The sequence below is a fragment of the Saimiri boliviensis genome, chromosome 5, assembly GCF_048565385.1.
Source record: "Saimiri boliviensis isolate mSaiBol1 chromosome 5, mSaiBol1.pri, whole genome shotgun sequence".
Classification (NCBI taxonomy): Eukaryota; Metazoa; Chordata; class Mammalia; order Primates; family Cebidae; genus Saimiri; species Saimiri boliviensis.
Genome location: NC_133453.1, coordinates 133,942,253 through 133,958,350, shown reverse-complemented (window position 1 = coordinate 133,958,350; position 16,098 = coordinate 133,942,253). Strand labels below are relative to the sequence as shown.

Below are 16,098 nucleotides of genomic sequence, written 5' to 3'. Positions count from 1 at the left end.
CATACTGAAAAGTACCTTCTGATATGCAACCAAAGTCCTATTACAATTGCATATTCTCTTCTAGTGACCTCTTTGCTTATTTTAGTTACTGTTTTATGAGTTTTCTTATCTACGTTAAAGATTCTGAATTAATTCATTCCTAACTTCTACTTGCTGTTTTCTTCATATTACCTCTCACTATCACACTCTTCAGTAAAACTGTTAATCTCCTAACAAGTTTATATTTCTTTATTCCTTGGATTACAGTTTGATACACATTCATAAAAAAATTTAATATTTCTGTATCCTCCAAAGTTCATTCTCTTAAAAGTAGAGACACTGCCATTTTGTTCTTATTTACTGTGTCATCTTAAGCTGGATGGATTACTTACTTTTTTCGTAGCTCTCTTTGACACTTTGGGAATTTCAATTTGTCGAAGATTCTGTGAAACCTCAGCAATGCTTTTATGTCTTATTAATGCATTTTTCCTTTTAAAAATAGAAAGAGATAGTCAATACATACTAGATAGAGGTTATACACAGTTAAATTCAAATGGAACTAGAATCTAAGTAAAAATACAATTTAGATAAAGGCCAGTTATCTTAGGGTTGGTCTGGATTTATAACAAAACAAGACACCGCAGAATTTTCAAAAGTAACAAATTCAACTAGTTATGAACAATGAAAAGCATCAAGGGAAATTTAAAAAGCTAAAACTCTAAGCTTGTTTCATAAAAGGCCTAGTTCTAGCCGGGCGCAGTGGCTCAAGCCTGTAATCCCAGCACTTTGGGAGGCCGAGGTGGGTGGATCACAAGGTCAAGAGATCGAGACCATCCTGGTCAACATGGTGAAACCCCGCCTCTACTAAAAATACAAAACATTAGCTGGGCATGGTGGCGAGTGCCTGTAATCCCAGCTACTCAGGAGGCTGAGGCAGGAGAATTGCCTGAACCCAGGAGGCGGAGGTTGTGGTGAGCCGAGATCGCGCCATTGCACTCCAGCCTGGGCAACAAGAGTGAAACTCCGTCTCAAATAAATAAATAAATAAATAAATAAAATAAAAAATAAAAGGCCTAGTTCTTGGAGCCCTTATGTGGACAGTACAGAAGGGCTTTGTGAAACAGAAAATCAACACTATACAGTCACACAGTGTTTCATTCAATGAAAAACTGCACACATGACAATGGCCCCATAGGTTATAATAAAGAAACAGAAACCTTATACATGACACTTGATATATTGGCTTTACAGATCAAGTAGGGGAAATGACTGATATCCAGTAACAATGCTGGGACATGAGCTTTTCCAAATGAAAAAATGCATACTATCTAGGTTTTGGTAGGCACACTCCAATGTTAGTACAATAAAAATTAGGCCTAACAATGCATTTCTCAGGATGTACCCCTGTTGTTAAAAAAACATGACTACTTATTTCCTAGATAATATAAAGAATGTCAGATGCTCCTATTTGGAACTCCAATAGTTGGCTTCTCTAATTCAGATATAAGGGCAGCTATTAGTTTAACAAATTATATGGACAAAGATGACTGGACTGTGGTTGAAACATATCTTTCATCAGAACTAGAACAGTGCAAGCAACTCCTTTGATTCTTCGAGCTCTTACCTTCTCTTCTTGGCTGATCTGGTACGAAGGTCCTCTAGTTCATCAGATTCAGTGCTGCCTGACACTGATCTATGAGCACTTGACAAAAAAGGCACAGAAAGAAGTGGTGATTTGTTCTCTTGTGTCATGGAGTCATCACTGAAAAAATCTGTAGGAAGGACACCAGCCAGCTTCTGAGGAATCACAAACCCTAGGCTGTTGTAAAGATTTCCAAGTGTCTTTGGGATAGAGTCAATATACCTGTGGAATAGATTGATTGATTATGAAACAGAGAATTACCATCTTACTGCCTTTATTCCCTCCTTCACCCAGCCTAAGTAGTCGTCCCTACAATTCCAAAATTCAGAGACAATACCATAAATAGGTCTTGATAAAACAATTTTAAAGTTAAGTTAGTAACCATCAAACTTACAGTCTCAAAATTTCCTCCAGAAACTGTGCTAGGTATGCTGAATCCTCCGTTAAACACACCATGCGCAGCAAATCTGTCACCTGAAGGAGATTTTAGAACATTACTAGACAGATGCCCTCTGAAAGCATCTAGGGCTTATTCCCATGGCACTAAGCTAGATACTTGCCTCCTCCACTACTTGTTCCATATCATCGGGACTTTCATTTATTGAAGGGCATTGCAGACACATTTCCAAACGAAGAAATACCTGAAGCTGGCACCTTGAGAGAAAAAAAAATACTTGGCCTACTTTGGATGTAACGTAACAAAAAGCTCCTTCCTTAAGCATAGATATATTTATATAAGAACAACCAAAAAGAAGAAGAGCCAGTACCTTCTCTAAAAACTGATATAGGCTGGGCGCGGTGGCTCCTGCCTGTAATCCCAGCAGTTTGGGAGGCCGACGTGAGCGGATCATCTGAGGTCGGGAGTTCGAGACCAGCCTGACCAACATGGAGAAACCCTGTCCTACTAAAAATACAAAATAAGCTGGGCGTGGTGACACATGCCTGTAATCCCAGCTACTAGGGAGACTGAGGCAGGATAACTGCTTGAACCCAGGAGGCAGAGGTTGCAGTAAGCCGAGATCCCACCATTGCATTCCACCCTGGCAATGAGAGCAAAATTCTGTCTCAAAAACAAAGTAACAACAAAAAAACCCTGATATAGTTATTAAATAAATAGGTGATTCAAGCTGCATATTACATTAAAAAAAATTGGCTACAAAAGCATTTTCATGCAATTGGCAATCTTTTTTTTTTTTTTTTTAAAGACAGGGTCTTGCTGTGTTGCCCAGGCTAGAATGCAGTGAGTGCAGTGCTGGGATCATAGCTCACAGTAATCTTGAACTCCTGGGCTCAAGTGATCCTCCTGCCTCAGCCTCCCGAGTAGCTAGGACTATAGGTGTACACCACCATGCCCACCTAATAAAAAAAAAATTGGTAGAGACAGGGTCTCACTATGTTACCCAGGCTGGCCTCAAACTCCTGGCTTCAAGCAGTCCTTCTGCTTTGGCTTCTCAAGGTGCTGGGATTACAGGCATGAGCCACCGTGTCATAAACAATCTATTTTAAACTGATACAAGCTCATCTCATAGCTTTATTTTGGAGTAATAATTTTTAAAAAATGGTAGTTACTTACTCTCTAACTTTGTCTTCCTTAACCAGTTTTTTTCCTAGATTCTGTCGAAGACTTTTGCTAGTTTTTAAGAGATTACTTTTTACTTGATTTAAGCAGTTCACCTAAAAACACAAAATTATTACATAGGAGAATAATATTACTTGCCATTCTTTCTAATTTCTTTCACAGTTGACTAAAGCCCTAAGAAGGGAAATACATTCCCTTAGAAATTTCTCTATTCTTTCATTTGAATGGAAAATAGCGACATGAATATTCTTCTTTTATATCTTTAAAAAGAACATGGTAAAAAGTCATTTTGAGAGCAAGTGGGCATGGATTAAACAAGCCTGCGGCTACAAAGTGTCTTAAAAGAAATGTTCCACAAAGCAGTGATTAAGAAGCCTAAGTATCATAAACAGATCCTCCTGTTTGCTTCAGAGAAGGAGCTCCGTGATGGCCACTGAACACGAATAAAATAATGACACAGTCTAAAACAGTGATTTCCAACACCCCCAGTGCCTAAGAATTATTCAGGGGGCTTTTTCAAAGTACCAATCCCAGAGATCTGTTTCAGCTTTTTTGGAGACAGCAAGGCATCAATATTAGTATTTTTTTTTTTTTTAATATTGTAGGTGATTCTTAAATAGAGCCGGGTTAAAAACCACGGGCTTAATCATGCAGCTAACATACAGCTCACATGAGAAAAGCCTTTTCATCAGGAGAGAATTACATGTAATTATCCCCACTGACCCATCTCTTTTATTTGAGCCTTACCAGTTCACCGTATCCACCTTCTGAGATCTGGAACTGTACTTACTCCCTTGCTCATCTTACCATTTTGAATCACGTGTGGCATAACAGATTTTTTTCCAAGACATTAACCAAATCACCAACAACCAACCAACCACTATATCCATGACAAACAACAATATCCAGACTCTCTTACTTCTACTTCTAATTCCTTGGTGCCTTTTGATTTGAGGAACATTTTAATAGTTGAGATCATATTTCGAGCACATGAATACAACGTGATTTCTCCTGTGGCCACAGTCTTTTGGTAATTTTCACATATATACGATAGTAGCTCTTCTTCAGTTTTAAAATCTGTGACAAACAAAATAAAATGGATTAATCATATCTTGCTCAAGTCCTTTATTATTTAGGCCAGTAGTTGTCAACTGGGGGAACTATTTCCTTGCAGGGATCGCTTGGCTATGTATGGATTATCATGACTGATGGTGGTGGGGTGTGTGTGTGGGGTGGGGGATGGGGGAGTTAGCTGCTGGCATCCAGTACGTAGAAGCCAGGGATGCTGTTAAACATCCTACAATGCATAGGACAGCCCCACAATAAAGAATTATCTGGTCTAAAATGTCAATAGTCCAGAGGCTGAGAAAGTACAGAGATAAGTGATTAACTTAATTTAATTTTATTTTATTTGAGACAGGGTCTCACCCAGGCTGGAGTACAGTGGCACAATCTAGGCTCACCACAACCTCCACCTCGCAGGCTCAAATGATCGTCACACTTCAGCCTCTGGAGTAGCTGGGACCACAAGCATGTGCCATCATGCCTGGCTAATTTTCTGTATTTTTGGTAGAGACAGGGTTTCATCATGTTTCCCAGGCTAGTCTTGAACTCTTGGACTCAAGCCATCTGCCCGCCTTGGCCTCCCAAAGTGCTGAGATTACAGGCATGAGCCACCATGCCCAGCCAACTGATTAATTTTAAGGCTCTGCAAACCAAGTGTAAGTGTTAAAAATTTAAAGGTAGGAAGAAATAAAACGTCTTTGGTCATATGACATAATTAGAAAATCTGAAAGAACCAACAGTAAAACTCCTGGAACTAACAGGTGATTATAGCAAATGTGCAGGATGCAAGGTTAATAAATAAAAGTCCATTGCTTTCCCATATACCAGCAATATACAAGCAGAATTTAAAAACACATTACCATTTACATTAGTACTCCTGTAAATATGAAATACCCAGGTATTAAATCTAACAAAATTTGTGTAAGATCTAAATGAGGAAAACTACAAAATTCTATTAACAAAATCAAATAACTAAGTAAATGGAGAGATAGTCAATACTGTCAAGGTTTCAGATTCCCAATTTGATCTATAGATTCCATGGAATCCCTATCAAATTAGTTATTTTCTGCATATTGACAAACTGATTCTAAAGTTTATAAGAAAAGGCAAAAGACCCAGAATAACTAATTTAATACTGAAGGAGAACCAAGTTGGAGGACTGATAGTACCGAACTTCAGGACTTAGTACAAAGCTATAGTAATCAAGACAGTTTGTGTGTTATTTGTGAAAGAAGAGATAGATCAATTTAACAGGAGAGCCCAGAAATAATAGACCTACATAAACATAGGTCTATAGTCAACGGATTGTTTTATTTTTGACACTGACTCTTGCTCTGTCTCCTAGGCTGGAGTGCAGGGGTGTGATCTCAGCTCACAGCAACCTCTGCTTCCCAGGTTCAAGCAATTCTCATGCCTCAACAACCAGAGTAGCTGGGACTACAGGCAGATGCCACCACACCCGGCTAATTTTTGCATTTTTAATAGAGATGGGGTTTCACCATGTTGACCAGGCTGGTCTCAAACTCCTGATCGCTGGTGATCTGCCCTCAGGTGATCTCAGTCTGCCTAAGTGCTGGGATTACAGGTGTGAGCCATGGCACCAGGCCTCAACTGATCTTTGATAAAGGAGCAAAGGCAATATAATAGTGGAAGACTAATATAATCATCTTTGATAAAGGGAGAAAAAAGTTACTAAAAATGTTCAATATTCAAACATCAATAAACTTGATGTATGGACAGGTATAAAACCAGATACTCAACAATTAGAGAATACACATTATTTTCAAGTACACAGGTAATATTAACAAAACTTGACCACGTATTAGGTCAGTTTCAGCAAATACTAAGGAATCAATCTTACAGACCACATTGAGCACAGTCCAAAAATATTAAAAGCTAATTATAAAATACTCCCTTATATTATGGATGTCAGAAAATATAAGTATCAATGAAAATAGAAAACAGAAAATATATAATAGAGTTAGTTATACTTAAAGAGAATATGTACAGACTTTACACTTAAGTGATAATTTTTGTAAAGAAGATAACTTAAAAACAAGTAACTAGCTAAGGGTCCAACGCATGAAGTAATATGAGAGAGTAAACCCCAAAAATAAAGGCAGGAAGGTAACCATAAAGAACAGAAATGAATAGAAAACAAAGCAACAACAGTGATCAATAGAAATAAAAGATGGTTCTTTGAAAAGCCAAGTGAATATACTCCAAGAATGTGAAGAATAAAAAAAAGAAAAAAAAAAAAAAAAAAAAAAGAAAGAAAAGCCACGTGAGGCTGGGCGTGGTGACTCACGCCTACAATCCCAGCACTTTGGGATGCCAAAGCGGGTGGATTACCTGAGGTCAGGAGTTCAAGACCAGGCTGACCAATATAATGAAACCCTGTCTCTACTAAAAATACAAAAATTAGCTGGATGTGGTAGAATGCACCTGTAATCCCAGATACTCAGGAGACTGAGATGAGAGAATTGCTTGAACCAGGGAGGCAGAGGTTGTGGTGAGCTTAGATCTTGCCAGTGCACTCCAGCCGGGGAAATAAGAGTGAAACTCTGTCTACAAAAAAAAAAAAAAAAAAAAAAAAAAAAAATCCAAATAAAACAGAAAACTCTATAGCAAGATTGAGAGAGAAGGTATAAATATTAGACATAAAAAAAGGCAAGAATTCAAAATACTATTAGAAGTGAGGTCTAGTTTTGTTTCCATAAAGGTATCCAGTTGTTTCAGCATCATTTATTGAAAAGATTATCTTTCTCATGGAATTATTGGGGCCCCTTTGTAAAAAATTATTTTACCACTATTGTGCAGGTTTATTTCTGACAGAATCTAGACCAGAAATGATGATCCTGCCACACTGTCTTCAGTACTGTTGTTTCTGCCTTCCCTTGCATTATCATCCACATTTCACACACCTTTACTAGCCCATTTAAAGGTGTTCTGTCCCATTCAAATTCATTATCATCTACAGTTCTTACATTCCACAGAAAAAAAAAACCATTAAAGCAGCATAAAACTTTCATTCTAGAATTTTCAAAAGCACTCAGAGATGACATCAAAACACAGCACAATTCAATTTATTTATTTTTTTTAAAAAAAGGAAAGAAGGCCAGGCGTGGTGGCTCATGCCTATAATCCCAGCACTTTGGGAGGCCAAGGTGGGGTGGATGATGAGGGCAGGAAATCTAGACCATCCTGGCTAACGTGGTAAAACCCTGTCTTTACTAAAAATGCAAAAAAACTAGCCGGGCATGGCAGTGCGTGCCTGTAATTCCAGCTACTGGGGAGGCTGAGGCAAAGAATCGCTTGAACCTGGGAAGTAGAGGTTACAGTAAATCGAGATTGAGCCATTGCACTCCAGCCTGGTGACAGAGTGAGACTCCATCTCAAAAAAAAAATAGGAAAATAGAAGCTGCTGTTTTAAATTATTCCCTTTTGAAAGATGTCACCTAACCTAGCCCTAGGTGACTCATGAACCCTTTGTCTTCTGCCTTTATTCACAGATATAAAACTTCTTTCACCATCTGTCCTATGCCCAAGGCATGGCCCTTTTGCTTGGTGACTCTGCTTATGTGAATTCTTCATCTGTCATCTGGAATACTCCTTTACCTTTCTGCCTTCTAACCCTGCCCATTCCTGGAAGTCTAGCCTGGACTCCAGTGGTTCCTAGAAGCCTCTGCAGTTATCCAGCCCCCATCTTCCCTAGTCTGGTCTTTACTTCCCAAATGGGCTTGTATTTTCTTAGACTTTTGGCTCTCGTTGTGTATATATATATGTATATATATATATATATATATATATATATATATATATGTGTGTGTATATATATATATATGTATATATATATGTATATATATGTGTGTATATATATGTATATATATATGTATATTTGTTTATTAGTTCATTTTGTAGCTAGATTATAAATCTATGAATAGGACATTGTCTTATTATTTACTGTACTCACCGTAACACCTTTTTGGGCATGTAGCAGATAGCCAATAAACTAAGGGGTATGACTAAAATTTATCTTTAAAAAAGAGGGGTATAAAATAATAATTATAGACTAAGTGGAATACCTTTAGGTTTAGAACTTCTTAGTGTTCTTCCTCTGTCTTCCAATTTATCTGCTTTTCTCCCACTGGCTATCTTTTGGGTTCCTTTCTCTGCAGCCACATTCAGACTGCCATCTGGATGCAACTTCTGGGCCTTCACGTTCAGCCTTGCAACATTCAGCATCTTTAAGGAACGGCACATGGTATTCATCTTCTGTCTCACTGGAGTACGAGGGACACCTCCTACCAAAACATCAGAGGAGGGAAAGTAAATTACCTTCCACTTTTGTGGAATCAAGAACGACTTTAATTCAGATTACTGTGAAAGAATATCAAAATTTAAAAAAATATCAAAGTGAAGCATAAAGTATATTCCTCCAGAATGATTTGACTTGGGAAGTTCTTACATCTCTTTCTGCCCACACACAGAATAGAAAGAGAACCTTTCTTTTAACTGAGTTATAGGAACTACACATCTCAATGTGATTGGGGTTTTATAAGGCAAATGCCAAACAGACTTATTTTGGTGTTACCCAGTGGCCACAGGAGTATAATGAAACTTTTCTGAATGACAATTTAGCAGTCTACATAAAGAGCCAGTTTTCATACCCTGACACAGTTATTGTTCTTAGAAACTTCTGCTAAGGTAATTACTTAAAAAACAAATTATATATGGCCAGGCGCGGTGGCTAACGCCTGTAATCCCAACACTTTCGGAGGCCGAGGCAGGCAGATCACAAGGTCAAGAGTTCAAGACCAGCTTGGCCAATATGGTGAAACACCATCTCTACTAAAAATACAAAAATTAGCTGGGCGTGGTGGGGGGTTTGCCTGTAGTCCCAACTTCTTGGGAGGCTGAGGCATGAGAATCGCCTGACCCTGGGAGGCAGGGGTTGCAGTTGCAGTTGCAGTGAGCCAAGATCATGGCCCTGCACTCCAGCCTGGGCAACACAGTGAGACTGTCTCAAAATAAATAAATAAATTAATAAATTAAATGCATAAATTATACTACAGTATTATTTATAATGATGAAAACTAAAAACAATCTTATGTTCAACAATATGAGAATTTTGTAAATTTAGTTAAGCAATGAGGTAAAATAATATCTAAAAAGGCAAGGTAGCAGAAGAAAAAATACTTATAAGCAGAACACAAAGTTGTATTTGAATTTCTTTCATAATTAAAAATGAAGATGGTTTATTCATTAGACAGGTAAAACCGGGTGATTTTAAAAAATCATTATTGAACTAATATATTTTAAAATGTGAAATATAAAAATTTGTCCTTTTTTATTTAGTTACCATTTCAACCTCATTTCAGGGAATGCCCATCTTTTAAAATGTATAGTCGCAAAAAAGAATGCCTTAAGAAACAGCCTTTCTAGATGCATACGTTTCTTTTTGCTGTCTTCTTGATGAGCTCCAGTGAATTCTTCACGAAATTTTCTCTGGTAGAGCTCGGCAAGGCACTGTGTTAATTCACCTTCAGTTTTGGAAAACTCTTCCTTATTAGCTGAGGCAGCCTGTAGTAACCTGTAAAATCAGTATGTCTAAAATAAAACCAAAATTCTAATTTTGCAAAAAGCTTTAGAAATAAACAACACAACAACAAAATACCACTATCCTCTAAAAAACTAACCAAAATATGTCCCCACAAGATGTCTTCAAAAATGTATTTTCTTAGGAGAGAAAATATCCCTTTTCTCATTTTTTATTTGAATGAATGCAGGAACCAAACCTGTCTTGTTCACAAAATCATTAACCATTACATATAATATTGACTTTTATTAGTACAATTCTTCATGAGTTAGGGTACAAGTCTCATTATGGCAACTATTTCACTTCAGGCTTCCACAGTTATCTTTTACTCAGTTTCCATATATCAAAGTACAAAATGATGTTAATACAGTATAGTAAGTATTGCAATGACTTCAAATAATTCCTTCACATTGTAATAAACTAATTTGAGATTGATGAGAAGAGGAAGAAGTAGGACAGGCAGGAGGGGTGATTAGTAATTAAATGCTTTTCTACCTAGAGCTAAATATCTATCATTAAGGAAATTATGAAAATGGCACAACATTCGAAATGTGTTATTTGTGTTTTAGTATATTCCATTATCTGATTTATCCTAGTAAAAAACTGAAGAAAGTTATGATGACATTAGTTGAATAGGTCACAGGGTGGAATGTGTTGAGTCTATTGGCTTCATCCATATAGCCAATATCAAACAGATTAATCCTCCCTAAGTGTGCTGGTGCTCTGTCTCACATCCTGGAGTGCAGTGGCATGATCTCAGCTTGCTGCAACCTCCACCTCCTGAGTTCCAGTGAATCTTGTGCCTCAGCCTCCTGAGTAGCTGGGATTACAGATGTGTGGCACCATGCCAGGCTAATTTTTTTTGTATTTTTAGTAGAGACAGGTTTCACCATGTTGGCAAGGCTGGTCTTGAACCCCTGACCAAGTGATCCACTGGCCTCGGCCTCCGAAAATATTGGGATTACAGGTGTGAGCCATCACATTAGGCCTGGATTTTCTATAAAGACAACCATACTATCTTCAAACACTTCAATATTTATACCTCATAAAAATACTTAGATATAATTTTAAACAATAACATGGGCCACATGTATACATCAAAAACTACAAAACACTGAGGGAGATTAAAGAAAGACCTAAATAAAGGAATAGCTGCACCATGTTCATGGATCAGAAGACTCAATATTGTTAATGTGTCAGTTCTTCCCATTTATCTATGGTTCGATTCACTCCCAGAGTTCAACAGATTTTTGTGTGCGTGGAAATTGACATGCTGATTCTAAAGTTTATATAAAAATGCAAAGTATCTAAAATAACCAAAGCAACTGTAAAAAAAAAAAAAAAACAAAAAAACAAAACCAAAGTTTAGAGGACTTACACTACCTGATTTAGTGCCTAGCATTATAAAGCTAAAGTATATGGTATTGCTATAATGCAATATTGAAGATAATGTGGTATTAACATAGCTTCTGGACTCTATTCTGTCAGGAATCAATCTGCACAATGGTGGCCAACTGATTTTTGCCAAGGTGCGACGGTAAATCAGTGGGAAACGATAGTCTTTTTTTTTTTTTTTTTTTTTTTTGAGACGGAGTTTCGCTCGTTTCCCAGGCTGGAGTGCAATGGCACGATCTCGGCTCACCGCAACCTCCGCCTCCTGGGTTCAGGCAATTCTCCTGCCTCAGCCTCCTCAGTAGCTGGGATTACAGGCACGCGCCACCATGCCCCGCTAATTTTTGTATTTTTAGTAGAGACAGGGTTTCACTATGTTGACCGGGACGGTCTCGATCACTTGACCTCGTGATCCACCCGCCTCGGCCTCCCAAAGTGCTGGGATTACAGGCTTGAGCCACCGCGCCCTGCCGATAGTCTTTTAACAAATGGTGTTGGAACAATTTTATATCTGTGTGGAGAAAAATGTCAACCATACCTCTTAATAATAGTTTGAATTCCTGCTATATCGTTTACATTTCTAATATTGTTTGTCTTTTAATTGCTCAGTCTTGCTATATTTTATTTGGCTCTTCAAAGAACCATCTTTTGCTTCTCTTGATCATTATTGTTTATTTGTTTTCTATTTAATTTCTGTTCTTATCTTTACTGCCTTCCTTTTTTTGTAGTGTGGAGGTTACTCTGTCGTTTACTTCTCATGTAATTGGTTAACTTTTTGCTTTACAACAATAGTCTGCAAATATGTAGGTATAAATCTGCATTATTCAAGTTTGCTGTTTTCTATTTGCATTGATACTTAGTTCTAAATATTTTCTCACTTCCGTAATACAAGGGAGTGTCTACTTGACAAATTTCTTTGTTAACTTTTTAAGAATTTTTGGCATGTATATATTTATACGTTGCTAACATATTATCTAGCTAACATACTCTCATAATATATACTAAGCATGGGAGTGTTTTATTTTTATAACTAGTTTTTTTTTTTTTTTTTACTAGAGACGGGGTTTCACCATGTTGACCAGGATGGTCTCGATCTCTTGACCTCGTGATCCACCCGCCTCGGCCTCCCAAAGTGCTGGGATTACAGGCTTGAGCCACCGTGCCCGGCCTATAACTAGTTTTTAATATTATTAAATTATACTCAGAGAATGTGGTCTGTTCAGAAAAAAAAAGCACAGATAACTGAAAGTTGATTTTAATAATCAGTACCAGAGATATAAGAAAGTTTTACCCAAATGACTCCATCAAATCTGAACTGGCACCACTGATGTTACAGAAAGGAAACCACTTTTCTACAACGGCTGGACTCCAGGGAGTGGTACGGTCAAGCTCCTGCTGTGCCCACTCTGGAACAGGAGAAGATACTGGAGCAAAGAAACAGAGGCAGGAGAGGAAAAGGCATGAGAAACAAAGCAGAGAATTCCAAGCACTTGCTCCTCCCCTGGACTGACTGCATTCTTCCCAAGGACACATGAAGCGCATGGGTAACACTTGTTATCCGGCACCACAAACTGCTACAGGCCTAAGTGGTAAATAAAAAATGCTTCTAAAAAACGAACAGACACAATTTAAAGTCTTTTATTCTTATTACTGGCTATAAATCCTCTCACTTCTGAAATGTTCCTCTAACTAGGTTTAAAAAATCTATTGTTGGCCGGGCGCGGTGGCTCAAGCCTGTAATCCCAGCACTTTGGGAGGCCGAGGCGGGCGGATCACGAGGTCAAGAGATCGAGACCATCCTGGTCAACATGGTGAAACCCTGTCTCTACTAAAAATACAAAAAATTAGCTGGGCATGGTGGCGCGTGCCTGTAATCCCAGTTACTCAGGAGGCTGAGGCAGGAGAATTGCCTGAACCCAGGAGGCGGAGGTTGCGGTGAGCCGAGATCACGCCATTGCACTCCAGCCTGGGTAACAAGAGCGAAACTCCATCTCAAAAAAAAAAACTATTGTTCTTATTTATTTATTTATTTATTTACTTTTGAGATGGAGTTTCACTCTTCTTGCTCAGGCTGGAGTGCAATGGTGCAATCTTGGCTTACTGCAACCTCTGCCTCCCAGGTTCAAGAAATTCTCCTGCCTCAGCCTCCAGAGTAGCTGGGATTATAGGCATGCGACACCCCGCCCAGCTAATTTTTTATTTTTAGTAGAGATGGGGTTCTCCATATTAGTCAGGCTGGTCTTGAACTCTGGACCTCAGGTGATACACCCTACTCGGCCTCCCAAACTGCTGGGATTACAGGCTTGAGCCACTGTGCCTGGCCCTGTTCTCAAAAATGGCTTTGTTCAAGAATAAACATATAGTAACAAAACTGCAGAATATCACAATTCTTCTGCACTGGGTGGGTAAATTGCTAATAGGAAGATGTGGCTCTGTGTTGGGGAGTGTAAGGGCAGAAGGCGCTCTTAAGCCAGATGAAGGAGGCGGTTGGGGGAACAGTAACAGAAACTTCAGTAAACTCTGAGATCCATCTAAGACACCAGACAAATAAAATGTTAGACATTAATGAAGTCTTGGGGTAAAAACCCAAATACTTAAAATATATTCAAACTTTTTGAGATAACCAAGTTCTAGGCCTTCTTTTAGTAAGAGGATTCAGAGATAAATACACTGCCAGCTTCGAAAGGAGCTCCCAGTATAGGAAGCGTAGATCTGTTCTCTGAAGTCATGGAGATATGCATAAATGTTCGCACATGCTGACTCTGTCTAGATGGGCAAGGAAGGTCTCATGGAAAATGCAATATTTGGGCTAGGTACTAATGTGTGAAAAGGACCTCACCCAGATGGAGCATGGTGGGGAGACTGGACAATAAGCCAGCACACTGATTCATAACCTGGAAGAAACTGTGGGCCACGCTAGAGCAGAGAGTACCAGTATTCCAAAATACAGTTTTCTGAGCTGCTTCCAAGACTATATACATAGTTAACATACAGTCTGTTTTACAATACACATTTTCTGCAGTACAAATAGCCTACACACAATTGGTAAGTAAGGTAGTCACCTTAGTACAAAATATTACATTGCTTTTGTTGATATGTGATCATTCCTAATGTGCTAATATTTTATACCATCAAGCAGCAGCTGAATTCAAAGGACAGACAGCAAGCCTGAGGAGCGCAGTGCTATACACTATGCCCTTTCAACCCACGCTCTTCCTTGGCTGTCTGGCCACGTGCTCTTTCCTAAAAGTGCTTATGAGGCAGTTTCCTATCCTTGTCTTTGGCCCCTGTCTCCATAATACCACAGCCTCAACCCTTCCATCATACCAGCTTCACCTGTCTTTGAAAGGATGAGGTATATTTATTATGGAGTTTACTGTTTATGAATTTAATGTGTCTTTAAACTGAACTAGAATTTGCACTAGGACTGCATGAGTTTTTTTGTTTTTAATTGAGACAGGGTCTTGCTATGTTGCCCAGGCTGGACTTGGACTCCTGGGCTCAAGCGATCTTCCTGCCTCAGACTCTGGGGGAGCTGGGATTACAGGCACATGTCCCCAGTCAGGATTGCCTTAGTTTTTGTTACTACCAAAGATTTGAGACGCCTGCCCCAACTGTAGTATTCCCAAAGATATTAATTTTAGTCTAAGATTTTGTAGAATTCTTTAAACAAAGAAAAGAAACTTCACATCACATGACAGCATAAATGCCTATAATCATTACAAAATTCAGACAAGACCAGTAAAGGTCCATGAGAATAAATATGAAAGGACAGTTTTTTCTCAAGTCATTGTATGCTAGATAGGGGAGAAAGGCCAGAAATACCTTCCTCAGGCCTCCAAGTCCCAAGTCTCCCTCTACCTGGAGAGAGAGTGCCCCTCAAGAGTTATGTGCACCTCTTCCAGCAAATGTCAAGCAGGAGCACCATGCTAAAAACAAGCTGACCTCCACTGGCTACCTGGGCAGGGCTTTAGCAGGAGCCCTAGGCCCTCAGCTTTAGATGCCCTCCTTCTAGTCTCCACGCCTACATGGGCAGGAGTATGGGTGGGCCAAACATCCACCCTTCTTACCCCTCAAACTCACAGGCTCAGCAACATAGCTGCCTTAAAACCACCAGGAATCGATCCCATGCTCCCGATAGCTGCTTTTTCCTGTCATGCAAAGCCCTAGACCCCAGGCCACGCCGATCTGCCCACTAGAATTCCCTCACTGCTCCTTTCATCTCCCATCCTGTCACCACAGCCCAGCTCTTCCACACGTAAAATCCTCCCATCCTGCCCTCTGCAACTCACTGACCCTCATCAGCAAAATCCCCCATGTCCTCAATTCCATCTCCTCCTGCCCTGAAGACACTGCTTCCCCTGCAGCGCTGGAGGGGGCTAAGTGCTCCTCCACCATGCTCCTCTTCCACTTGGCCCTGAGGTGAGCTGGTCACTGTATTTCCCACCATCTCTTGATCTGTGATCATTCCTAATGTGCTAATATTTTATACCACCAAGTAGCTGCAGCTGAATCGAAGCTGAATTGTGTGCGTAAACAGAATTAAACACAGGGATTATTGCAATATTTCTCACTGGTCTCCCTGTTTCTAACCCTGCTGGAGAGGGGTGGCTGCTCCCCGACCATGTTCCTCTTCCATTTGGCCCTGAGGTGAGCTGGTATTCTCCCTGCCTTTTCCGGATCATTCTCCCTCTACCTGCTGAAAATAACGACAAAAATCCAGCTCTGAGTCTCACATCAAAGCCTATATTCTCATAGTCATCTAACAAGCCTGGATCATCCCCAATCACTCCTCAAAGACTGTTAGCTCCTGACTCACCACTGCAGTCTCTCCAGTACTAC

General features: G+C 39.4%; 1 protein-coding gene across 3 annotated transcripts in view; it reads right to left on the bottom strand.

Moving 5' to 3' along the window:
- Positions 1-16,098, bottom strand: part of TICRR (TOPBP1 interacting checkpoint and replication regulator) — a 53,929-nt gene that overhangs the window by 23,567 nt on the left and 14,264 nt on the right. For all 3 annotated transcript variants that reach the window (XM_074400008.1, XM_074400007.1, XM_074400009.1), the window contains exons 5-13: positions 12,548-12,680; positions 9,719-9,858; positions 8,351-8,569; positions 4,120-4,277; positions 3,195-3,295; positions 2,182-2,275; positions 2,016-2,095; positions 1,604-1,843; positions 372-468 (exon numbers count right to left, since the gene is read on the bottom strand). In XM_074400008.1, coding sequence (XP_074256109.1) covers positions 372-468; positions 1,604-1,843; positions 2,016-2,095; positions 2,182-2,275; positions 3,195-3,295; positions 4,120-4,277; positions 8,351-8,569; positions 9,719-9,858; positions 12,548-12,680 — 1,262 coding nt within the window. The remainder of the gene's footprint in view (positions 1-371; positions 469-1,603; positions 1,844-2,015; positions 2,096-2,181; positions 2,276-3,194; positions 3,296-4,119; positions 4,278-8,350; positions 8,570-9,718; positions 9,859-12,547; positions 12,681-16,098) is intronic.